The 25,321-nt window shown below is 45.8% G+C and overlaps 1 protein-coding gene across 6 annotated transcripts in view; it reads left to right on the top strand.

The window, feature by feature from the left end:
- IL1RAP (interleukin 1 receptor accessory protein) overlaps window positions 1–24,564 on the top strand; it is a 50,498-nt gene extending 25,934 nt beyond the window's left edge. For 5 of the 6 annotated variants that reach the window (XM_027685697.1, XM_027685698.1, XM_027685700.1 and 2 more), the window contains 9 exons: window positions 3,671–3,956; window positions 4,698–4,890; window positions 6,593–6,758; window positions 7,703–7,774; window positions 8,925–9,054; window positions 10,296–10,444; window positions 12,663–12,812; window positions 13,771–13,914; window positions 23,539–24,564. In XM_027685697.1, coding sequence (XP_027541498.1) covers window positions 3,671–3,956; window positions 4,698–4,890; window positions 6,593–6,758; window positions 7,703–7,774; window positions 8,925–9,054; window positions 10,296–10,444; window positions 12,663–12,812; window positions 13,771–13,914; window positions 23,539–24,263 — 2,015 coding nt within the window. In that variant the 3' untranslated portion in view covers window positions 24,264–24,564. Of the gene's footprint in view, window positions 1–3,670; window positions 3,957–4,697; window positions 4,891–6,592; window positions 6,759–7,702; window positions 7,775–8,924; window positions 9,055–10,295; window positions 10,445–12,662; window positions 12,813–13,770; window positions 13,915–16,599; window positions 19,163–23,538 lie in introns of those variants that run through there. The other variant, XM_027685702.1, reaches the window with a different exon arrangement.
- Window positions 24,565–25,321: the final 757 nt, after the last annotated feature.

Raw genomic sequence — 25,321 nt, 5'->3', positions numbered from 1 at the left:
GCTGACATCCAAGTAGCTGCATGCTGATGTTAGCAGCAAATAGGCTCTGAATATCCAATAGAGCTTAAAATAGTGGAAGGGACACAAAATGTTGCAGGGAGCTGTTGGATACAATAAAATTATAGCAATAATAATGTGAGCATCCCCTCTGTGTGTGTGTGTGGAGTGCAGCCAGCTGTCTGGGTTTGATCATTCTGCTGGGGTCTGCTGTAGAAGTGCCCCCACAGCAGAGGTTGTGTTTGGCACAGGGAGAAGAGCACCCTCACAGCTGGGGAGCAAGAGGCTCACAAAGGTGTGTGTGCGGGATACCCTGCAGTCCTCACACATGTTATGTCAGGCAGAGCCCAGCTATCTTGGTCATAAAACACCCCAAAAAGTAGAAATAGCAGTACTGCTGTCAGCACAGCACAGGGAGAAGGGAAGCTGTGCAAAGGACCACCACTTCTGTCCTTGGTGTTTTGTGTCTGAAGGAGCTCTTGCTGCAGCCTGGGGTGTTTCTTCCATCTCTGCTGGGTCACGGCATTGCTCCCTGAGCCCTCGGAGCCGTACTTGTTGTCTTTGCCCTGGCAGCCAGGAGGAATCCTTGCCAGCCAGGTGGCAAACACAGCCTGTGATCTCACACTGCACGGCTGCTCCTGTGGTTTGGGTGTAGCTGTTCAGTACCAGCACAGTTATATGCTGGTTTTGGGGTTCAGCTCAGAGCTTGCAGCACTCCAGGTAAGGGCATGTGGGGAGCCTTAGCACTGGCTCTTTGCTGTGATAGTGTTCCTGAAGCCAGGCTAATTAGCCAGCTCTGAGACAAAATCTCCAGGTATAGCTCTTATAGTAAAACAATAACAGTCACTTCTTCCCAAGCCAAGAAGAAAAGGCCTGTGCATTGCTTTTGAGAAATGTAGGAAGAAAAAAAATAAAATAGTTGTATTTATTTTCAATAACTCATTCAGGTAGAACGGGTAAGTAGTTTTACAGTGCTGATTTATGGTCTGTTGCAAAATGCAAGAGCTGCTCATGATTGCAAATTTCATTGATCTTGACTCTAAGAATTTCAGTACTGTAATGTTTTATATAGTTTTCTCCTTCCCCAGTCCTGCCATTTGAAATAATAAGGACAGTTTGCCTTTATGCAGCCTAAGTCAGGTGCCAGGAAGAGAACCCAGGTGTCCTGATTTACAGACCTGGGTTTGCTCCTTCCAGAGGGAGAGCCTTTCTTTACAAGCAAAAAAGTCCCCTCTCCATGAGTAGCAATCCATGCTTTATCGTGCAGTTAGCAGACAGTCTCTGCAGGCTCGTTTGTCTCAGTACCACTGTATGGACACTTGCCCATACCTAATCCAGTAGCTTGACCCCACCAGCATAAAGCAGCATACTGGTTCCAGTTGGCCTCGATCATGGCGGTGACTGGCGACCATACACCTTCTCATGGTACAAGGCTTCCAACAATGGTTTGGTCTGTCAGAATGAGCCTTGGCTCTGGCCATGGTAGCAGCCATAATGTGTGATGCTGTCTTGGTTTAACTGCAAGATGTTTGGGAGGTGAGACCTCTAATGAGAGATTGGTCCCCGGGGAAGAGGCTCCAAAGGTCAGCAGTGCTCCAGTGAGCAAATCCCAGGTACCAAGAGAGGGTGAGTTCTGGGGCACACCTGTTTTTATCTCCTGTCTCTCAAGTTCCCGGAATGCTTCACTTAAGGGACCCACCTTTTCAGCAGGTCCCAAGATGCTGGGGACAGTCTTTCCCTGATTCAGCTCAGATGGGGGGGGGGGGGGTCCCCCCACACTCTAAATTACGTGATGGTATGAAAAAAAATCACTAAAAATCTTTCCCATTTAAATAAAACTACAACAGATGCTGGGCGGTTGTGAAAGATCTATGTTTTTTAGATAATAAGCTGTGGCACTCTCCAACCACTTGGGTTTGGGGTTCCTACAGGCAAATATTTGTGTTCTGGGTAGCTTCACTGCCTCTTCCTAGCCCAATTCGTTCTCTTCCTCCAGAAGTAGCACTCTGTCATATGGGTGTTCAGAATACCACAGGAGGAGCAGTGCAGCTTGCATTTACATTTATGTGCAAACCCGCCAAAAAACATTTCTATTCTTACTGGCCCAGATTCCTCCTCCCCATGACTAACCATTGCTGAGCCACAGGAGTTAGCATCACTGCCTTTAAGTGCTGCAGGCCTATCTTCTCAAAGGTTTATCACTTTGCTTTTTTTAATTAAGTATGAATTTGGGGCCAAGCTACATCCCACTGTCTACTTAAGGAAGAATAAATGCCAGAAATCCTGCTTTGGGCCTGTGAAGTCAGTTCAGAAGAATTCAGAAGAATTTGGCTCAAAGAGCATATTGTATTCTGTTTTTCCTTTTGGTCTGAGTTCTTCTAATATCTGCAAATGGGAGAGGCTTTGCAGTGTCGTCTCTGGTAAGCCTGTGATGTGCTGAGACACTGCTCCCAGGGACCGCTGCAGGCAGCACACCCCTCTCCTGTTTGACTCATTTTGGGTTCTCAGACGTCAGGCTGCCCTAGCAAATGCCTCCCGGCAGCTACAAGAGATGCACTGGGAAGCGTGCCATGCTGTGCTCTGCCTCGTCAGCGTGGGGAGACAGGAGATGCACTGACAGCAGCTTCTCCGTGTGTCTCAGTTGGTGTATCAGTGCAGGTTGCTCTCAGGTTTGCTGATACCCTGGTACCGTGCTTTGCTTGCACTGACTCCCTTCCTGACTGGACATCCTGATGGGTAGGAGGAACTGAATGGAAAGGACTACTCAGAATGGAGTTGGGTTTGAACTGTGCTTTTGTCCTGAACCTATTTGCTAATGAGAAGAATAAATTCTTTAAAGAAGAATTAAAAAAAAGGCACTGTACAGCTTTTTCTCGTGTTGACCAATTTCTGTGTCAGTCCAAGTCTGCTGTGAGCCACACTGAGCCTGTTGAACTGTGCTTGGGGAATTGCACCTGGGCACTGCCTGGGAATTCTCAAGAGAACCTGCTGCTGCGTCCTCCATACTGTTTCTTCTGCCCCTCAGCCTCCCTTCTTAAACTTCACTATAAACAGTTGCTCTGTGTCACTTATTAGTACTTGTACTCTTTATGTTACTGTAGTGTGCACAGGGGTCACATGAATCCATCACAGAAAAGACAGTTCTTGCTTTTGGAACCCACAACCCAGCTGCTTCTGTCAGGGGCAGTGACCCATAGCTCTAGGGGAGGGTTGATGTTTGTGTTGGATTTTTTACTTTTCCCCTCCCTTCTTATTTTAACACGTCTATTTCCATCTTCCCTACCATTGTGTATGGATGCACACACACCTCTGGCATTGCTTTCACCTAAACTTTATCTTCCCACATACGATTTTTGTATTACATTTTCTTGAAGCTCTCTAGGAAGCCTGGTTTTGTGCAGGAATATCCTATTCTGTTGTCCTGATGAGAGATAAATAGCTTGGAAGAAGTGTAGGAGGTGTACAAATGAAAGCAGAGGTTTGCAGGTTCTCCAGAAATGAACACAGTGTTCTTGCTCTGCTTTATAAAAGCCCAGTTTGGTTTCACTGAAAACACTATATTTTTACCTCTGACTTTAATGGAGACAGGACTGAGGGCTGTGGGGAGCATGGACAGAACAGTTTTTTTCCTGCAGACTTGCAAGCTAAGGCACCTTGTTCTTCCTGGCTGCAGAACGCTGCGATGACTGGGGTGTGGATACCATGAAGCAGATCCAGATTTATGATGGGGAACCTGCCAAGATCAAATGCCCGCTTTTTGAGACCTTCTTGAAGTACAACTATAGCACAGCCCATTCTGCTGGCTTAACCCTGATCTGGTACAGGATCGCGCAGGACCGGGATCTGGAGGAACCCATTAATTATCGTCTCCCGGACAATCACATCAGTAAGGATAAAGATACCCTTTGGTTCTGGCCTGCTCTCCTCAATGACACTGGGAATTATACCTGCATGCTCAGGTAGGTTGTATGGTACAGCTCCTGTCTTCAGTGCAATCGAAGGACTTCTGTGGAGGTGGGGAAATTAGGCTGTTAGCACCAGATCTTCCTGTAGGGAGACGACCATTTGCATAAGCATTAATGGGAAAAGAATGTTACAATTATAGGACCGCTCAGTGCTGAGCCAATTTACATTGCAATAATGCTTGGAGCCTTGCAAGCGTTAATGAGTGTGCCCCTCCTTGCTTGCTGCAAGTGTCCGTGAAAATATTATTGCTGAGCCCATGGCAAAATCCACAGGCGCTCACCATTAAGAAGTGATCTGGATGTCTAGAGTAAAAATAGCTTCAGATGCAGGGGTAATGTTTTGACTGCACACTAATTTGGCAAAGATTCATGAGATTCAGACTTCTAGGAAATTAAAAGTGTCTCTGAGTATGGTACAAAATGAACATAGCATCTGCTATGCACAAGAGCTCTTTTTGATCTTACATTGTCTCTTGTCTGTGTCTTTGACCCTGTGATCTGCTTTACCAGCAGGGGAGTGGATCTTGCTTGTTAGTCAGCTTTATAGGCTTTTCTGAGCTTGTGTGGCCACCTTTGATGGTGGTTTTTTTCCCATTTATAAATGAGTCAGCTAAGGCTGTATCTACCACATCAGCGCTATGATGCTCCTTATTGCAGATGTAATTTTTATTTCATTCTACTGCTGTAGGAGTAAACAAGTTTCAACTAATCAGTCTTATTCTTATCTGTCCTTAGAAATACAACCTACTGCAGCAAAGTTGCGTTTCCCTTGGAGGTTGTTCCGAAAGACCAGCACTCTTGTGTGAGTCATTTGATAAAACCCATTGAGGAGATGTTCTACTTGGAGCACACCAATCAGAAGATCATATGTCCAGATATTGATGGGTTTTACCCTGCCAGTGTAACACCAACTGTCAAGTGGTACTTGGTAAGAAGGACTTACGTGGGCAGTGGTGGAATGCAGTGGTGTATGTGAAAAAGCAGTGGTTGACATGAGAGTCATGGAGGTGTATTTGAGAGTCTTCCCAGTGATGCTGCTGCAAATGAAACTTTACTAATTTTAAGAGCTTTGTTTCCATTGAGTTCAAGGGTAAAACAGCTCTTGGAAGGGAATTGAGAACTAATGCTGAAGCTTTTTTGGCCAGAATGCACAAGTGGAGAATACTGTTGCAGGGATTTAGGAGCCTCAGTTCAGTTATGGGCAGTATGCCTGACCTGCTGTTTGAGCCTCTTACTATCCCTGTAAAGGAAATTATCATTCATATTCACTCTTTAAAAAACCCCCCGCCTGTTAATTAAAATCACACTCTTTCTAAAATCCTCTGAGGTCAGAAAATGAGGCCTCTGCAAGGCCTGTGGGTGACCCTGTTTGACACAACTCAGCAAACTTCTTTTCTGAAGATCAAGACATCCCTACTCCACCCTCCATACTGCTCTGATGAGTAGACTGTCTCTAGCCATCTTCAGGCTCTTGCCTACAGAATTACCACTCAATTTTATTAAATTGGACCTCACTGTTTTTCTCTAGGTCTTAGGTAGGACTAAATTCTCTATTTAGTCAATAGAGAATAGGAATTCTCAGGGGATGTACAGCCAGAGAGTTATGGGAGTGAATTCTTTAGTAACTGCTTAGAAAGTGCTTTTGGCTTTCTAGATAGAAGGTTCTGTATAAGTGAAATTAATAATAAAAGAATTTGTCAACAAATATATCTGCTAATTTAAAAAATAATTAAGAAAAAAGACCCAAAAGAAAACCCTTTAGGAAAAACTTACTTTTGTATCCAAGAGGAGCAGTTTCACTCCAGTAGTTTAAATGCTTTACTTGTATCATTCATTGAAATTCACATCTCGGCAATCAATTAGCAGAATGAAACAAAAAGCCCCTTGGAAGTGATTTTTCAGACAGCGAGTCATCTCATGCCTAATAAAAATCATTAAAAATGGTATATGACCCCTGTCTTAAACTGCCCCATTAGGATGTATCTGATTTGGAAATGTCCCATTCAGAAATAATCTCTTAGAAAATGTGCACATCTTTGGGTTTTATGACAATCAAGATGTTATCTGCATATCCCCTTTCTGAAAAGGGATCTCTAGCTTGGTATTTGGCAGAGTTTTCCTGCCTTGCCTGACAGAAAGAGAGGAGTTATTAAGATTTCTGTACTGCAGATTCTCATTTGCCATTTGCCAATTTGACTCAGCTGAAGTCAGTCAGGGCAACTTGATTAGTCCCAAAAGATGGACATCAATGGGGGACATGTCCCTTAGTCTTAGTATCCATTTGTGAATACATCATCATTTTCTTCCTGTCTGTTTTTACTTTTCACTCTGCTGAGGTGCTCACTTTAATTGCAAAGGTGCTTCTGGATTAGGGATCTCTCTTTTATAAAACTGCCTGTGTTTAAGGTGGGATAAAACTGTTAGGGTCATCTGCTTCATCACTTCATTTTCAAGGTGAACAGAGCAGTCTGTATTCCAGCATGCTCAGAGTTCATGGTATTTAGGTCTGATCTGCATCACGATCCCAAGTACCATATTCATAGCTGAAGATCAGATCTTTGTAGTAGCATTTAAACCAATGTCTTTTACTTTGGAATCCTAAACTCAAGTGTTTTTCTGCCTGACTCCAGAACTGCAACTTGGTGGATGGCTTCTCTGAGCGATATCCCCAAGGGCCCAGGCTTGTCATCGTCATTGTCCGCAGTGCATATAAAGGGAATTACACTTGTATTGTGACGTTCAAGGACCATGGAAGAACATATAATCTCACCAGAACCATAACGATGAAGGTGGTGGGTAAGAATGACTTTAAAATATGTAAAATGCATGTGGATAACTGCAGAAGTGGTAAAAACAGCTAGAAGAGTCTGTCGCAGGATCCATTTATGGTTGTGTTCAATCTGCATTACTCAACTGACCTGGTGTATTTTTTCTTGCTGGGGTCAGCTTTGTATGACTTCCCAGAACATGTTGCACTAGAGGTCTTACCCACCACCGTATCAAATGCCCCCAAACACAGAGAGTGGCCAGGCATAGGCTGGTGAGGTTCAGCCCATGAGATGGCCAGGGGTACCCTCTGCTGGCATGTGAGTGCATAGCCCTGGCACTCCTGCTCATTGTTGTCTCCAGTGCCCTTTGCTCATCTTTGTTTGTAGGATTGTCCCTTTATAGCCAACTTGTCTTGATCTTCTTGGAATCTCAAAACCTTGTGTGCTGAAGTTGGGACTGTTAATCACCCAGGCAGAGCTCCAGGTACCCACTGCTTGGCCAGGTCTGTCCCAGGCACAAGGGCTCAGCCTACCTGCCAGGGAATTGTAGACAGAGCTTAAAAACCTAGTGAGCTGTAGGATGCATTCTGAGACCCGTGGCAACAGCTGCTTTAAGAGCTGAATTAAATATTTGCAACAGGAAATGATGTTTGTATTTTGGTTCTAAAAGCAGCAGTAAAAAGAAAGTGGTACAGGTTATGCCTTGTGGGAGAGGAGAGGGGTATGGAGGTCTTCGGATGTGAGAGGCCCAAACTAACTTACCTAAACTTCAGAGAAGCCTCAAAATCTGTATCTGGCCCTCAGTTTGGGGGCTAGAATTAGACTTCTCTGTGCGTGGAACTCTGCAGCAGGACTGTATCACAAGTTAGTTTGGGGAATGTGCAGTGGGGTGCATCATGAATGAAGCTGCAAGGATTCCAGGTTCTCATGAAGTTTGGGTCCCTGTGGGGGGCTCTCTGTTGTTTCCTGCAGGATCTCCAAACAGGGCCTTACCACCACAGTTCATCTCTCCAAATGAGAAAGTTGTGTACGAACTGGAAGCAGGTAAATTCCAACACTCGCTGCCTACAGTTGCTGCCCTGACACCCTGCCTGTGGGTCAGGGAGGCCCAGCCAGGCACAGCAGCTCTCCCCTTCCACCACATCCCCAGTGCTTTCCCTCACAGAGCACACGAGCTGCCACAAGTTGCCTGGCAGACAGTGTGGGATGCCAGTTCTCGATGCCAGAATAGGAAAGCACAGCTTTAAAAGTTGTTTTTTTGCAAGCATAAATAAAGACAGATATTCAGGCATGGAGATGCAGGACTGCAGCTGCAGAAGCAGATGAAATGGGGACACTGAGCTGCTTAGGAAAATTCCTATAGGACCTTGTCTTGGCCCTGGCCCTGGCTGTGGTTTGCTCCCACCCTCCCTCGTTCACCCCCACAGTGGCTTCAGCCTTCTATCCACTTCTTGCTCATCTCTCCCTTTTTGGCTGATTACTTCCTAATTAGTGACAGCTCTCCTTCTGCTGGCCTCTCAGTGTTGGGTAATGGGGTACCCAACCCCTTCCCCCACCCCATCAGTTTCAACTCACAGCTCTTTGGAGCAATTCCCTATATTGAATGGATTGTGTGCCATTATGCTGCTGTAATAAATGTGGTGCCAATGATGATGATTAGCCTCCGAATCTTCACTTTAAAGTACAGCTTTTAAGGCTGAGAAGGTCAGACTTCTTCAATAATGACTTTATAAGAAAAAATCACTTATGTGCTGATCACAAAGATATTCACACTCCCAAGTCTGATCTTGAGCAGAAGTCAAATTCCTGAAGAAGTGTTCCTACATCAAAATGCTCTTGTGGAGCTTGATCCTTTGCTTTTTGGCATCTGTCCCCTGTGCAGTGGGAATGATTAACACTGCCTGGCTTTCCAAGGAAGTGGTTGGCATGGAGCATCTCCCTTTGGGTGGGTCACTTTGTGAAGTCAAAGAATTTGTAACACATTTGAGAAGGCAGGATATTTTTTTCTGTTTATGTGTCTGTCACAAATCATCATGTCCGAGATGTTAAAGTGTTCCTAGATGTCAGAAAGTGGATGCCTCATTCCCTCCTGAAGGGAGGCAGAGCTTAGGCTGGTAGGATCCCTGGATAGCACAAAATAAGGGTGGCGCTATTCCTGTTTTGCAATACCTCACAGTTGGTCCTTTCTTTCCAGGAGATGACCTTGTCCTGCCCTGTGAGGTTTTCTTCACCTTCCTGAAGGACTCCCGGACTGAGGTGTGGTGGACCATAGATGGAAAAAACACAGATGACATCACAGACCCCAAGATGAAAGTCACACAAAGGTAACATAAAATGTGAACCTTCATTTGAATCTAATCCCCTCTTGGGTCCCGCAGAGGGGTGCGGCTATAGGCATGCGACAGTCCCAAGGGAGTGTTGAGTCCCCTGCTTCCCTGTTAATCAGAAACCCCTGTGTCTACACCATGCTGTGATGAGCATGGTGATGAGCATGAGGAGAAGGCCTCCAGACCTGGACAGTTTCATATCTTACAGAAGGATTTGAGGGAGCTTTGTTATCCAGTTCACATCATCATGGGTGATGATCTTATGTTGTCTCTTGTTTGTGTCTTTGACTCTATGATCTGCTTTACCAGTGGGGGAGTGGATCTTGCTTGTTAGTCAGCTTTATAGGCTTTTCTGAGCTTGTGTGGCCACCTTTGATGGGGATTTCTTTCCCATTTATAAATGAGTCAGCTAAGGCTGTATCTACCACATCAGCGCTATGATGCTCCTTATTGCAGATGTAATTTTTATTTCATTCCACTGCTGTAGGAGTAAACAAGTTTCAACTAATCAGTCTTATTCTTATCTGTCTTTAAAATACAACCTTGTTCAGGTCCTGGTAGTGCTGCCAGTAGCTGGTGCCATTGTGGGACTTCTGAAACAGGGGCAGACAATTATATTTAGAGGAATGTTCCAAAATAGCCTAAGTGATAAAAATGAAAGAAAACAGGGGCTGAAAACAAAAGTGTAGTATTATATGTAGTATTGATTAGGAGGAATAAAGATTCAGTGACATGAAGGACCCAAATGAGGATGAAAGTCCCATTTGCTGGATGCTGAATTACAAGTGGAAGGCAGTCACTGTCCCAGTTGATTTGCAAACCAGTGTAGAAAAAGGAAAGTCAAAAGGAAATACTGTATCCCCATTTTGCAGATGGTCAATTCAGGCAGAGAGAGACAAAGTGACTCATCCAGGATTGCATGGGGAATGTGACGTGAGCTCTGAATCTTGAGTTCCTGAGATCTTCTCGTTTTATAGGCAAGAACTTCCATTTTCTCTAAAAGGCAATGTGACACAGCTGCAATGAAAAAATTCTGAGTGGTAAAATAATTATTAAGGGAAATCAGATAAAGGAATGGCTGCAGCTGTATTAAAATCTGAAGTGCGTATTGATTTATAAATATCAGTTTATGTGGTTTGGTCTTTTTAAAGAAAGAGGTTATATCAGGGAAAAGAGTATCTGTCACTAAGAACTTGCTGCAGTTTCTCATATGTAATGCTCTAGTTTTTCTTTTACAGTGAAATTACTAGAGATTTTGATGACAAAACTGTCATAAGGACTCTAACAGTTGCAAAGGCCACACCAGAGGAGTTAAAACGGAATTATACTTGCTATGCCAGGAACGCCAAAGGCGAGGACCACAGCCAGGCCATAGTGCACATGAAAGGTAAAGTACTTGCAGAGCCTGGGTGTGAAGTGAGGTGTTCTCAGTGGGGGCTGTTGGTCCTGCCTTGAGCCTTGCCCTGCAAAACAGTAAGGGAACAAAGAATTCCATCAGGACTTTTTGCCTAACACAGTCTGTTCTGTACACACTGCTGCATCCCTGCTGTCATACTGCACTACTTCTTTGAGATGGGGTACTGTGGTCAAGTGCCTGGGAGGAGAGAGGGGTGGGTAGGTCTTCATCCCCTCCATGTAGCACAAGCAGACCTGAGGGGGACAGGCTGCTTGAAATGATTTCAGGTTACTTTGACTGGATGAGGGTTTTGGTGACACAACAGGTGTCAGTTGCATCCTCCAGAAGGCACACTGCACATGCTGGCATTGCTCAGGGAACGAGATGGTCAAACCACGGTGCTCTGTGGTTTACTCCCTGCTGTGATGATGCTTCAGTCTAGATACAGCCACCTCAGCATGGATGGTATGGACTGATTCAGCTCTGTTCAGTGTGGGTTTTTCCTACATCTTTTTTTCATCAAAGATTTTGTTCCTGTTTCCCAGACCCACCTCTCGGTAATAAAGGCTATGTGAGGTTTCCTGGTTAAGGTGGATCTTTCTGCCTCCTTATCAACCTCATCTAGAGCTTCAACACCTACTTTTACTGTAAGTCAGACATCCCCTCACCCATAAGGAATGCTGCCCTGCCTTGTGTAGGTCATATCAGACACCTTCTTCCCCCTACTCTGCCCTACGAGCACGGGAAGGCTCACACAGGTCTTTACTGGAAGGTCTTTTTCTTCTTGATCCTTGTCCTCCCTCTTTTTTAGTCCCATACTTTGAGACAAGCCTCTTCTGAATTGTTGGGAAGGAACAATGGATCAAACACATAAGTAAGGCCAAAACTATCTGCCAGTGTGTTCATACTCCATACATAATTCTTCTGGGGTGATAATGTTTGTACATGTAGCAGAAGTGAATCTAAAATACTCAGATTCTTTATATAACAGTGCCTAAATGCTGTTCTCTAGTGGACTCATCTGTACCATCCTGTCTCTTCCTCCCCCATCTGCTCCTGGATAGTTAACTGGATTTTCTCTGAGCAGATGTGGTTACCCACAACCCCTTCTTCCTGCTCTGTTCCACAGAAAAATCCAAGAACAATCCCTAGCTGCTGCTGGCAGAGCTAAGCTCACTGCAGCCCATCTTTTTTTGCATCGGAACATTAAGAATGCCTGAACCTGACCCCTCAGCACTTATCTTCGAGTTTTTAGCAAGTGGCTATATATGTTGGCTCCAACTCTTTCATTACATTAGGTTACATACATTTCTTGCTTTTTCTGGATTATTTCCCTCTCCTTCTCACGTACTTCAGCTGCTCATCACTTAATGAAAGTTGATAAATTCTTTCCATTTTATTTTTTGTACTTCACTTTTATTAGAAACTTATTAAATATTGGAATTTGGTGGTGTTTCCACTCCCTGCTGTTCTTCCATTGTGCAGTTTGCCAGTGTGCATGTCAACTGCCACCTGGAGAGTTGCCCAGGGATACAGTGAGAAGAGTTATTTTCTGTTCTTAGTACAAAAAAGCCGTAGTGGTGTGACAGACAATGTATGAGTTGGAGGGGGCCTGTGATGTTCTGGCTTGATGTCCACAGGTTATCCTATTTGTTTGCAAGCATTTCAACTTTTCTTTAATAAACTCTGATTCTTCTTTCCTGGTAGAAAACAATCAGGCCATGGCTAGTTATATCCTTGCTATCATTCTGGTACAAGCCACAAGACCTTTGTCTGTTTGATGGGGAGCGACAAAAGTAGCCATTGCCTTTATTTTGCTGCAGATGAACTTTATCTGGCTGTCCCAGAAGTAAGTGTAGTTGTGTTGCCTCAAGAGTGTGTATACTGCTGAGAAGGTCGTGTTCATGAGCTGGTTTTGGACTATGAAGGTTTTTTCCATCAACAGGTCATTCTACCATCTGGCTGCTCCCGGGATCTTGCTCAGAGACAGAAGTCCAGCCTGTGCTATGACTTGCTCTGCCAGCTAAACTAGACCTAATAACTGTATCCTGCTAGAGAGCCTTGCCTTAGCCACCTTACTCTAAAGAGCCAGCTTAGCTCCTGGCTGCTCCTTTGTGATGTTTGGCTGCATGTGACACAAACTTGTTCCTGCCTAGCTGAAGACCCAGTCTGTTTTTAAACCTGACCCTCTCTTTCTTTTTGGACCCAGTTGTAGCACCGAAGTACACCGTGGAGCTGGCCTGTGGGCTGGGGGCAACCATCCTGCTCGTTGTGGTGCTGATTGTCATCTATCACGTGTATTGGCTTGAAATGGTCCTCTTCTATCGGGCTCATTTTGGAACAGATGAAACCATTCTAGGTAAGATATTAAAGAGTTTACATTTATTTTATCCTGCTGCAGACCAGGCCCTTCATTTTCATACAGGAATTTTCCTATAAGCTATTTTTAACCCTCTTCAGAGCATAATGACATTTTGACCTTCCATTTCTATACCTACATTCAATTGTGTGGGTCATTGTAGAGTAAGAGGAGTCAGGCTTGGATCAAGGGTAAGGAGAGAGAAGTCCTCTGTATTCTCTGCTGAGGTGAAGCATGGACATGTTGGGCTCACTGGGGCACTGCCCTGCTGATGGCTTGCTATTTCATCCCATCTAGACAGTAAAGACAAGTCACCAGGTTTCAGTAAGTCCTTGGTTTCTCTGGTGACTCTGTGTAAGAATTCATGATCTGATCCAGAGTGATCTGCTTTAAAATGTGGGAAGGCATCCAAAAGGATGCATCTGGAAATCACCCTTCTCTCCTCAGTTTTTCCACAGCTTCCCTGTGTTACTGGGAGTTCATCGCTAGGGACTCTGAGGTGAGATTTCTTCCTCTGGAGGAGGAGGGTGTTCGAGCCCTCGCAGCTTGGGGTGTGAACCTGCCATGGGGATGCGGCAGCTCTCGTAGGGTGTAGGCAGGGTGCAAGTCTCTGTCTGGTGGGACTGCTCATGTGGATAGACTGCAGTGACAGGGAGCAATGTCAAAGATGTCAAAAGACAAAAGGAGCCTGGACAGAACAGACTGATCATCTTGCTTTGCTTTTCTAACTTCAGCGACCCAGCAGTATCTGAGTACGTGCATATTCAGGCTGGGTAATCAAACAGGCAGTGCTGCTCTCTGGTAACTATGGAAATAGATTTGTTTTAACCTGCAGTGCCTGGGCTCAAAGTGAGCCTTCGTACCTGCTTTTCCCACGAAGCAAGTCAAAGGCCCAGCATGTGCAGTATCACAGGTGTCTCTTCTGCCATTTGTGTCTCTCTGTGCTCCCAACGCTCAGACGGGAAGGAGTATGATGTGTACGTGTCCTACGCGCGCAACGCGGAGGAGGAGGAATTTGTGCTGCTGACACTGCGGGGAGTCTTGGAGAATGAGTTTGGGTACAAGCTGTGTATCTTCGACAGAGACAGCCTCCCTGGGGGAAGTGAGTATTTCACGGGGGGCTGTGCTCCATGCACCTCCTCTCTTTATTGTTCTTTGAGGTATTGGTAGTTTGGAACAGGCCTATTCAGGTTATCTTCTGGTTTTTTCCCCTCATCACTATTAATGAACTCTTTTTGGTATCTTCTAATGTTTTTGCTTCACATGACAGTGTTGCAGATGCTCCCGACCTCCAAAAAAGCTGTGGTGGGCAAGTGATGGTGGTTGGTTGTTTCAGTTGCTCTCTCCAGGACTGATGTGCAGGAGTGATTGATCTACCAACATGGGGAACCAGACAACTGACCTTCATGCAAGCCCTCTGAGCTGCCTTAAAAAAAGGGGATAAAGTCAAGGCTAGAAGAAAAGAAGCAGGGGAAGTGTTACACTGGATCAGACTATTAGCTCACAGAGGGTAATGGTGAATGCCTGTAAAAAGCAGGAGTGTCTGCTTCAGGAAGGTGTGGAAAACACCGTGCCAAAATCAGTGAGAAGATAACATGCCTCCCACTCACCCTCATTATTAGGGAGTTTGTGTCTAATATGGCATGCAATTAAGCTACTATAATTAAAAGTACTTTGTTGCAGGTAGTGGGACTATCTTTTCAGTAAGATGTAGTCTTTTTTCCCTGTTTTGAGCTAAATCATGTAAGGTTCTGGACATAGTGTCTGCTTCAGGGATGCAGGGAATCAAGAATAGAAGTTTGTGAAACTCCCCGGATAAGCATACCTTCACACAAGTGCCACAGCAAGGGCACAAATCTAGCCAACACTCTCTGTTTCCAGTGTCCTGGGGGCTCAGTAGGCTGTGTGACCCCTGATGCCTATTAAAAGTTCAAAGTCTGAACTTCTGCCAGTGCAGACCACCCTACTTTGAATTCATGGCCTTTGGGTCAGGACCCCACTGATGACAGAACCCATGCTGAGAAAGTCCATCGGGGTCCCTTTTGGGAAGGACAGGAGGGACTGCTGGAGTCTCAGCCCAGCTGCGTGACAAAGGGAACAGAATCAGTCCGGAGTCTGTTATCTTTATCTCCTAGATGCTTGCTAGGATCTAGGAGCACCTCAAAGTTTGGAGATAAATGAGTTAGTTTGCCTCAGGGGACCTGGAGACAGATGCAATCCTGGTACTGTTCCTTCTACAGAGAGCCTGGATGACATGGCAGGGAACCTTCCAGACTCAATTTTCTTGATGCAGTGTCAGATTCAGAGCAGGTTTGCTCTGAGCTGTTCTCACCAGATGTCCTTCTTCCTCCTGTTCCCTCTGCCGCTTCTTGCCATCCTTCCCCTTTCGCTTTGGAGGGCGTCATTTTCCTTCCACCACAGCTCTCCTGGGCTCTCTCTCCCTCACCCTTACCGCCGAACGCTCCCATCTCTGCCCCTCGTGCCAGTCACTGTCAACCTCAAGCCAGTGCCGGCCCTCTGGAGCACTGCTGGAGTGGCTTGTCACCACACTGCGTTCGCGATGCTGCTGGGGCTTCCCTGCCACTTCTTAGCCAGGATTTGACTAATCTTCTTGGGAAAGCACGACAGGCCAGGAAATAGCTTTTGGCAGCTGATGTCATGCCTCCAGAGTGTGCATCTGTGTCATGAGTAGAGTTATGTTGTCCTTGATGAAGAAACAGTGGGGGATGGATTATCCTGCGAGTTAGCTGACGGGAACTAATCAAACGTGCTTGACAGCTAAATGAAGTTGCCTGTCAGCATTATTTTATTCCCATTGTAATTTCTGACCAGTCAAGAGTGTTCTTTTGTAAATGAAGTGTGGGAGATCCTGCAGCAGAGAGTACAAATGCTGGGATTCACACTTACAAGGGATTTTCACATTAATTACAGGAGGATGCCTAAGGACAGTCTACCTGCAGATATTAGAATATTAAAGAGGATCCACAGTTACCATGACATGTCCCTTCCTTGGAGGGTGTTATTTTTGGGACACTTCACTAAAAGGCCTCAGAACAGTTTACTTTTAAGTTCTAAAAATGCTCTAATCTGCTTTCATAGATGATAGCAACGGGAACAGATGGATGAGTAACAGGAGTTAGAATGGTAGTACTACCAAAGCAAATTAACACACTAGGACACTCAGGGAGGGTGTAGATGTGTAGATACATATTGTTCGTGTTTGGTGTGGGGAAACTGAAGCAAGAGGAGTGAAAGGAGTATCCAGAGTCATTCTGGACATCTGCCAGAGGAGGATGTAAGCATAGGCATTCAAGCTTCCTGATACCTCTTCAGGCCGAGTTTTTCCCTTGAGGTCATGTGTTGTTCAGCTGCCAATTTCCCTGCTTTGCTCCAGAAAGCCTCTTTTCGCCCCTCTCTATGAGATCAGCAGCCCTCTTGGCCACAAGGCATCCTCATAGCATTGCCTGGTGTCACTGACATGTGGTATCGTGCCTTTTAGATGTAGCTGTCTTGGGCATCTCCACATAGCACAGGGAGGAGGAAATGCATCTCCAGGGAGTCTGAGGCTGGGAGTAGAAGATGTCACTGTGTGGGGAAGTGGGTACCAGCCATGGTGTAGGAGGTCCTACCTGGAGTCACTTGCAGGGTTGGGAAGCACCGGTGTAGTCTCTAGAGAGGGCCTCCAAGGGGTTTTACTGTCCCCTTCAAGAGACACCTGGTGTCACACTAGCAGCTCAGCAGCATGTTCTTGGGCATCACTAACAACCTCAATGTTTCTTTCTCCCAGTTGTCACAGACGAAACCCTGAGCTTCATCCAGAAAAGCCGACGTCTGCTTGTTGTCCTGAGTCCCAACTACGTCTTGCAGGGGACACAGGCCCTGCTGGAGCTCAAAGCTGGTCTAGAGAATATGGCCTCCAAGGGCAACATCAAAGTCATTCTAGTGCAGTACAAAGCCATCAAGAAGAGCAAAGTGAAGGAGCTGAAGCGGGCCCAGGCGGCCTTGACTGTCATTAAATGGAAAGGCGAGAAATCCAAGTACCCAAAGGGCAGGTTCTGGAAGCAGCTGCAGGTGGAAATTCCAGTGAAAAAAATTAGGAGGAGTTTGAGCCTTGATGGGTTGACACATATCCCTGAAAAATGTTTGACACCACCAGAAAACAAACCAAAACAAACCCACAAGTTGTACCAGGGAGTGGGAAGGAGCTCAGGGTTTTTTCCATGAAGGACCATGTCCCAACCTTTTAGGAAGATTGTCATGTTTTCCCTGCAGTTTTGTATTGCTCTGGCAGTAGAGGGACCAAAGATGTAAACACCTCCTCTCTGCAAATGTATTCTTGTTATCAACCGCATGAGCCCTGGGCTTAAGGTCTAAATTTGAGCTATACAGGTGTGATGCATCCAGCACCTTGTGATGGTGTGGTATTTGTATAGGCCAGTACTCCTAGATCCAGTTCCTATGGGACCTTCATTAGCATCCTGGACAGAGCTCCTTTCCTCTCCTAAGTGACTTCACTCCTTTGTGTTCCTTGGTATCTGTTACAGAGGCCAAGGAACAGTTTGAAAGGTGGCTCCAGCCCTGTAGTCTGAATCACTGTGGGGTCACAGAATTCTGCTTCAGTGGGGGGAGCATAGACTCTTGAGGCTCCTTATCTTTGCTTCCCACATTTCTGTTGAAGGTGCATTCAGATAGTTTGGCAATGGGAAATGGCTTTTACAAAACATTAAACCCCCCTCCCACAACACTCTGCTAGGTGATATTTGTATTGTAGCACTTCTAGTAACGAGTGGTCAGTCTCTGGGACTCTGTGGTCTCATGAGTACACCAGATCATTCAGAGCTGTAATGCTTGTAATCCAGGGGAAATCTCTCATTAGTACAGGCCATGGAGCATATCTGAGAGATGTTTCTTGTAAACTCAGGGACTTCACAAGCACTACAAGGAACCCCAGTGTACTACTGAACCTGCCTACTGCCTCTGCCAATGGCTGGGGGACAGCATCATGCAAGGTACTGCCAAGGCCTCTGGGATGACGCTGGATATATATCCGACTCACCAGGAGGCCCTACAAACTTATTTGAACTTACTAAAAGCTACTAGCTCTGTCCAGCTGGGTAAGACTATGAGGACAGGCTTAGAGAGCTGGGATTGTTCAGCCTGGAGAAGAGAAGGCTTCAGGGAGACCTTATTGTGGCCTTTCAATACTTAAAGGGGGCTTATAAGAAAAAGAGGGACAGACTTTTTAGTAGGGCCTGGTGCAACAGGACAGGGGGTAACGGTTTTAAACTAAAAGGGGGTAGATTCAGACCATGTTTAAGGAAGACATTTTCTACGACGAGGGTGGTAAAATGCTGGTGCAGGTTGACCAGGGAGGTGCTGGATGCCCCGTTCCTGGAAAGAGTCACGGTCAGGTTGGACAGGGCTATGAGCAACCTGATCGAGTTGAAGATGTCCCTGCTTATTGCAGGGGGATTGGACTAGATGGCCTTTAAAGGTCCTTTCCAACCCAAAATATTCTATGATTCTGTGAAAAATCTGTCTTCTGTGCCTGTTTGTGAACACCATCACCATTCCTAATTCAGGGCTCAGGTTTAAACTAGCCTTGGCTTTACAAAGCAAGTCTCCCCCTGTCTTGTTTCCAGCCTGGAGTTGCAGAACAGAGGATGTATCTCAGGTTCTGTAACCTTTGCACAAAATGGAAACACAAAAAACCACTGTGTACCAGTCCTTGCTTCAGTGGGAGGCAGCAGGAGAGGACCTGGTGAGCTAACCCCTAGCACACAGGCTTTTAAGACAGAAGAGGGGAGTGTCCCTTTCCAAAGCACAGTGGGACCCTGGCATTGACTGGTGCTATGGCTCACAATGTTTTTAAATAAAACTGCAAACTGGGGGTGTCTTCATACTCCTGTAGCTCCCAGTGCAAGGACCTGCCCACTTTCAGTATTATGCACACCAAATGCATGCTTATTTTTTATTGATAATTGTTGCTGCTGAGTCACCTTTGACTCATGTATTCACTCTGGTGTTCAGGGGGTGAAGCACATGCATTCATAATGGCATTAAAAAACACTACAATTTGGTGTCTATGCACTACTCACCCAGCTGAGGAGGTTTAAGGGCATCCCAGTAAAAAGCCCAGCCTTAAAGATGTGGGACTGAATCCTGGCATCAGGGAAACCCCTTGCCCTTAGCATTTTATGATTAATAATGTTATTCCAGGGCTGCGGGGAGCTCTGCCCTTGGTCAGGTACTGTATGCCATGGTTTAGGAATGGTATTTCCCAATTTAATGCTACCACTGGAACCATGTGCCACTTACTCCTCTCCCCTTCCCCTCCTCCTCCCCCTGCAGCAGGCTGGTGAGAATTGGAGGCACAAAAGGTAAAGATCACAGGCTGAAATAAGAGCAATTTACTAGAAACAGCACAGAGATAAGAAAACAAACAGTAGCAGCAACAATACTAATGACAGCGGGTACAAGAAATGAATGATTCACATGGAACCCCCCTAACAGTAGACAATATCTGGCTGTTCCCTCCCACCAACCCAGAAGGGACCCCTTCTCCCTGAAAGAGACCCCCTTCCCCTGGCAGTGATGTGAGGTGTTATAGAATAACCTCCAGATCCTGGCCATGCCCCTTCCTGGCTACTGCAGAAATTAACCCTGTCCTGGCTGGAACCAGGATGCTACAAATGTGAAACAGATAGAGCTTCTTTTTTACCTTCCTTTTCATTCTCCCCACCCCAAGTAAGCTTTGCTTTAAGCAAATAAAATTGCAGTCAGCTTCACTGGAGGCAGTGGAACTTCTCATCTGCTCATAGGTGCTTAAAAGCTTTATTATGAGCTTTTCTACTGTAGTTGTCTGAGGAGGGACATTTATAAGAGATGGTACCCCAAACTGTGCTCAGCTTTGTGAACCCATTGCAACTGTGTCATTTTGCCCAGCTTCACCTTTTTGTTTGTGTTTTAAGCATCTCTGTAACCAGCTGCCAGATCTGCAGGCAGAGGGAAGGCCCTGAGGCCAAAGCAGAGCTGTGTTAGATTCCTAGATGATTTTTAAAAAATTGACTCCAAAATATGCATAAATTGAATTGACAGCCCAGACCTCACAACATCACATCTCACTTTGGCTGAGTTACCAAGAGAACTTCTGCTGATGTTTCAGTAAGTCTGATTATTTTAGAAAGTTAAATTCACCTCATGTATTTTGCTGATTTTATTCAAAGAGTTTTCCAAATAATTAATAGACCTGAAACTTTCTCTGGCATCATTGCACTGGCCTTTGGATGCATCTCTGGCACTACTGCAGTGGCCTTTGGTGCCATTACAACCTGAGAACAGGATTACTGAGAGACATCAGCAGAGGACCCACAAGGTGAAAGGTGTGATGGTCTGGAAGGGACCTGAGAGGCCCAGAGGGAGCAGTGTGGAAGGAATAGCACTGGAGCAGACTCCACTTCCCCAGGAGCTTTACCACTGGCTTTGCTGGGATCTGTCAGGCCAGGGGTAAAGCCCAGTCTAAGCTATAATGCAGATCTGCAAGCACCTCAGATCCACCTGCCATTTCATTCTAAGCCCCTTGTGGTTTCCACTGTGGGATTCTGTCACAGCATGTGTCTGAATCAGTTGATTCATTTGAGTTTCTGTGCTCTAACCTAATATTTATGCAATATGCGCCTCATGCAAAGTTCCTCATTGTTATTTCGTGGGGAAACAGCGTGGCACAAATTGGAAAAAATGTCTTCCCTCCCTACGCTGTTTGATGTTGTACAGCTGTTCCAGAGTTGTTTTCCCTTCTCTTTTCTGCATGTTTTTGCCTTTGTGTGATTTGGTCTGTGAAGTGTCAGTATTATTTTATTTTGCTTTTCAATAAAACATTTTCACTTTTGCATTTCAGTCCTTGTGCATTTCTCATAAGTACCATCTTCCTCCCCATTATGTCTGCAAAATGCTGTTTAAGAAAGATAATTGTGTGTAGTCCAAGCATCAAGATCACTTGGGACACCTCCTTAGAGGGGGACATTTTCCTGGCTGTTTCGTGTTGTGCCTGCAGAGGCACCTGAGCTACCAGGGCCATGCAAGCAAAAACAGAATGACACACAGCATTGAGGTGTCTCACAGCAGTGGACACACACACACACACAGAAAATCCCTGATCTGAAGAGTGCCTGGCAATCCCAAGACAGAAAGATGGAAAGGAAACATCATCTCTTTGCTTTAGAGATCAAGTCAGAATGTTGAACAGAAATCTTGGAAATCTGCCCAAACCACAGAAATGAAACTCACTCTTAGGCTACTTTGGCCATCGCCTTCCAGGCAGTTGGGTAGAAAAGTTTCAGTCAGCTTCATATTTTCTCATTCAAGCCACTTTCTTGTCTGTTTCCCTTGTTTGCCTGTTAGCAGGTAAGTTGAGAGAGAGCCCAGCACTTCCAGACCACTAGCAAAATGAATATTGGTGACAATCTATGGATTTGGGGTCTATGGGTATGGGACCTAGGACCATAATAGTTATAATCCTCTGTTAAATCTCTGGAGTGCATTAGGGAAGACACAAGTAAACCAACGAAAACATTCTGTAACCATTTAGTAAAGGTGGAAGGTTTTTTAGTGTAAAGCAGATAACTAAGTGTATCAAATCCCCAAACTCCTGCAGTGTTATTGCTGCTTGTCCTATCCCATGCTGTTGGTGTCACTGCGGCCTGCACACTGTGAAGTGGCCACTCAGGATTTTTCATGAGCTAGGTAAACATTGAAAACTGAACATCCCAGGGTATCCTGGTCAGACAAGTCTAAATGCATCCCATCCTCAGAAATAAAATCTATCTTTGGGAATTTGAGCGTCTTCCCTGCCAAAAAGTGTCGAGTCTCAAAAAGTTGCAAATTCAAAACTGATAAAACCAGCACTGTCACCTCAATCAAAACATTTCAATTCAACAGCATCAGAGTCATTCATGTTAATTAAGCCTGGACTTTTTGAGCAGGCAGGTAGAATAGGTGACCTCCCAGGGACTGCTCCTGCCTAAATTTCACCATGGTTCTGTGATTCCAGTTTCAAAAAGACCTTTCAAACCAGCAAAAGATCTTTTTCTTTCACAAAATTTGAAGCCTGGATGTTTTCAAAATAGATCTCAATCAGTTGTAGAAAGGTTTGAATGAGGTCTGGACTCAGTAAATTGGACATTGCTGCCAATTCTTTGTGCCTTTGAAACAGGATGTTAAGAACATGTCACAGCGTTAAGTGACAATTCTGACAGAACTGACTTTATCATCTACTTTTGATTTCAATGAATCAGTGTTTTCCTGGGTGTGTTGGGGGGCAAAGTCCCCCCAAACCTTGTATACCAGAAAAAAAACCCCTCCAAATAATTTTATTTTAATTCCAGTATTGTGTTAAAGAACCAAATAGTGCTTTGCTCTATTAGGATATTACTATGTGATCATTTTTCCTGTCCCATGTTCTTGGTCTCCAAATAATCTAGTGATAATGAGTTTTACAGCTACTCATACATATTTGAAAAGTATTTCTCTGTACAATATTAAAATAAGGTTCATCCAGAGGCAACATGGTGGACTTTCTGCTGTGAGATTAGAGACAGCCAAGTGCTGGAAGAATAAGAGGCATTGCCATTGCAGGGAAGGAACTGTATTTTTATTTATATAAAAGACCAGTGTTCTACTGGCAGGCAGAGAGGGGAGTCTTCAGACTGAGGAATGAAGGTTTTAGCAGTGTGACAGGGAAGGGAAGCAGCAAGTACCTCTTCTTCCCAGAACAGATCTTTGCAAGACATTGTTACAGGCAGGTTTTTCTCTCTGCATGTGTGAGAGCTCTTACTCAAATGATCCCTGTCCTGCCTGAACACCAACTTGTCCTTGGGTCTCCCCTCATCTCAGGCACCAGCACTCAGTCAGTGTATGGTTTTTTTGGAGTTTTTACAGTTCTCTTAATCAGCTTTGGTTAATTTGCTGAGTGCCTGAGCCCTATAATTCCCATCGTTTCCACTGCTCACCCATTAGCCATGACACTTTCAATATGCTTACTGCATCCCAAGCCACAGGTAGAAGTCCAAGGACATCCTTCAGGCTTGCTGCTTTTCAACATTCATAATAAAAGAGATGCTGCCCTTGCCTGGCACCATTCCAGCTAAGCATCTTGCTGAGCTTTACAACTTGCAATGAATCGCAAGAAATGTTTTGAAGGATGGTATTTCCACCCCCCATGATGGCTAGGGGAACTGATGGAAAGGTTTAAGGCTGACATTTTTGCTTTCTAAATTTGGAGGTTTCCATTTTTAGGTGAAGAGAGCATGACAGGGAAGGAGGTGGATCTTGGCCTTGGCAGCGTGAGCTGTGGCAAGGTGACGTGATTGCTTCGCTTTGTTCCCCTGATGCAAAGGGCTACTCAAGCTGTGGGCAGGTGGTTCCCAAACAAGACCTGCCCTTTATCAAATGGCTGTACTTCCCTGGGAAGGAGTGATGCTGTGCAGAAGTCAGAATACAGCAGTGGCATATTCTGGCTTCTCGTTTACCACTTCTCAAAAACACCCTGCACAGCAAAAATGCTGCCAGCAGGAGTGTGGGCAAGTCAAAAGCCACAGGGCTTCTGCCAGGTTTCCTTCTGTGGGAAGGGGGTTCTGTGCAGGTATGCCACCAAACAGCTTCCTTCAGTTTTTATCTCCCCACTCCCTTCTCCTTGTGCACCCCAATTCCTCTGTCCTTGTACTCTTAGATACCACCGAAGCCGTGTTCGACTTCATCCAGAGGAGTCGCAGGATGATCGTGGTCCTGAGTCCTGATTACTTGACGGAGAAGAGCATCAGTCTCCTGGAGTTCAAGCTGGGCATCATGTGCCAGAACGCCATAGCAACCAAACTTATCGTGGTGGAGTACAGGCCACTGCAGTGCACCCACCCCAGCATCCTCCAGCTGAAGGAGTCTGTCTCCTTCGTCACCTGGAAGGGGGAGAAGTCCAAGCGCTCCGGCTCCCAGTTCTGGAAGGCACTGCGGCTCGCCCTGCCCCTGCGCAGCCTGAGCGCCAGTGCTGGCTGGAATGAGAGCTGTTCCTCCCAGTCAGACATCAGCCTGGATCCTGTCCAGAGGAGAAGGAGCCGGTTGAAAGGGCAGCCTGACCCACGGGGCGCTGCAGCAGTGACTCTCACGCACGGAGCGATGGCCCTGACCCCCGAGTCAAAGGCCAAACACCGAGCTAAGCGCTTCCTGACATGCCGGTGTTGTGGGACCTATTGCAATGACAGCAGCAGACTCAAGCACAAGCATCAGGCTGTGGCTGAGCCCAGGTGGGACACTCATCTCTGCAAGCCGGGCTTGGGCAGGCCTGCGGCACAGGGGCTTCAGGGCAGGGGTCGAGCTGAGCCCCCACCAGCACAGGCTCCCGCTCTTGCCCTTTGCCATTACAGCGACCTGTCAAACAACAACGACTTCTATGTACTCTAACCCATAGGCTGACAGCACTGCTGGTGCTGGGCCAGCAAAAGAAACTCGCTGCAGCCTCAGGAAATTTTTATCATATCACAGGCTGGCGTGGTGCCATTCAGCGTCAGTCCAGTGCCAGCGTGGAGGACTGCAGCAATATCACTGCTGCTGACCCGAGCCACGGACCCGCAGCCATGCACAGAGCAGTGGCTGGGGGCTTCCTGCCCGGGTCCTTCTGCTGAATTTAAATTGCAAAGTGGACCTGAAAATGTATTTCTCTGGCATTGCTGTTCCCCAGCCGCGGTCGTGTTTGCAGCAGGTCTCCTGCTGGGGTTGGGTGTGGGAGGGAAGGTCCCCAGCTGGAACCTGGGAGGGAGGGAGCAGGGAGGAGCCATCCTCCTGGCAAGTAACCTCTGGAGAAGGAGGAGCAAGCCTGCATTTTGCAAAGAATAAAACTTTGCTAATGAGGGTAACAGGAACCCCTGCCAGTGCAGTTATCCACTGTGGTTTAAAAGAATTTGGTCAAAAGTTTTAAGACAAGCCCTTTCTCTTCAAATAAAACTGATTTCTTTAACCTGCTGTTGTTAAAAGTGCCATGGGAACTGGTAAATGCTGGAGCCTTGTTCACCAGGTGCTTCCTGGAAAAATGGTTTGCCCAAGCTGGCTCAGGTCCCCTCCTGTTCCCAGAGCTTCAGTGGACTCCTGGGCTTGGTCCCTCTCCCAGCTTCACCACATGATGAATTTGTTCTGTTAGTTGAGTGGCCTTTCACACAGCAGGAAAGAAAGCCATTAAAAATCTAGGGAAATCTGATTTTTAAAAAGTTCTCTGAGTAGTCAATGAGCTCAGGGATAGGGCAAGACCTCAAATGCTCACAGAAAACCTCCAGTCCTGAAGCTGAGGGGTCAAAACTCAACCACACTTCATTAAATAACCAAAAGAGCCTTGAACAGTCTCCCTGGGGCTACTTACTGTTTCATCAATCTGTTGAGCTGGCTGTCAGCAGTTTCCCACTCTTCTTCTGCAATGAAAATTTCATTTCCCCCAATCCACTTTGTATAACAGCTTCTCTCCCCATAGA

The sequence above is a fragment of the Neopelma chrysocephalum genome, unplaced genomic scaffold (genome assembly GCF_003984885.1).
Source record: "Neopelma chrysocephalum unplaced genomic scaffold, ASM398488v2 Primary Assembly neopelma1_69, whole genome shotgun sequence".
Lineage (NCBI taxonomy): Eukaryota > Metazoa > Chordata > Aves > Passeriformes > Pipridae > Neopelma > Neopelma chrysocephalum.
Note: the sequence above shows the minus strand (reverse complement) of the source record. Positions and strands in the feature narration are given on the sequence as shown.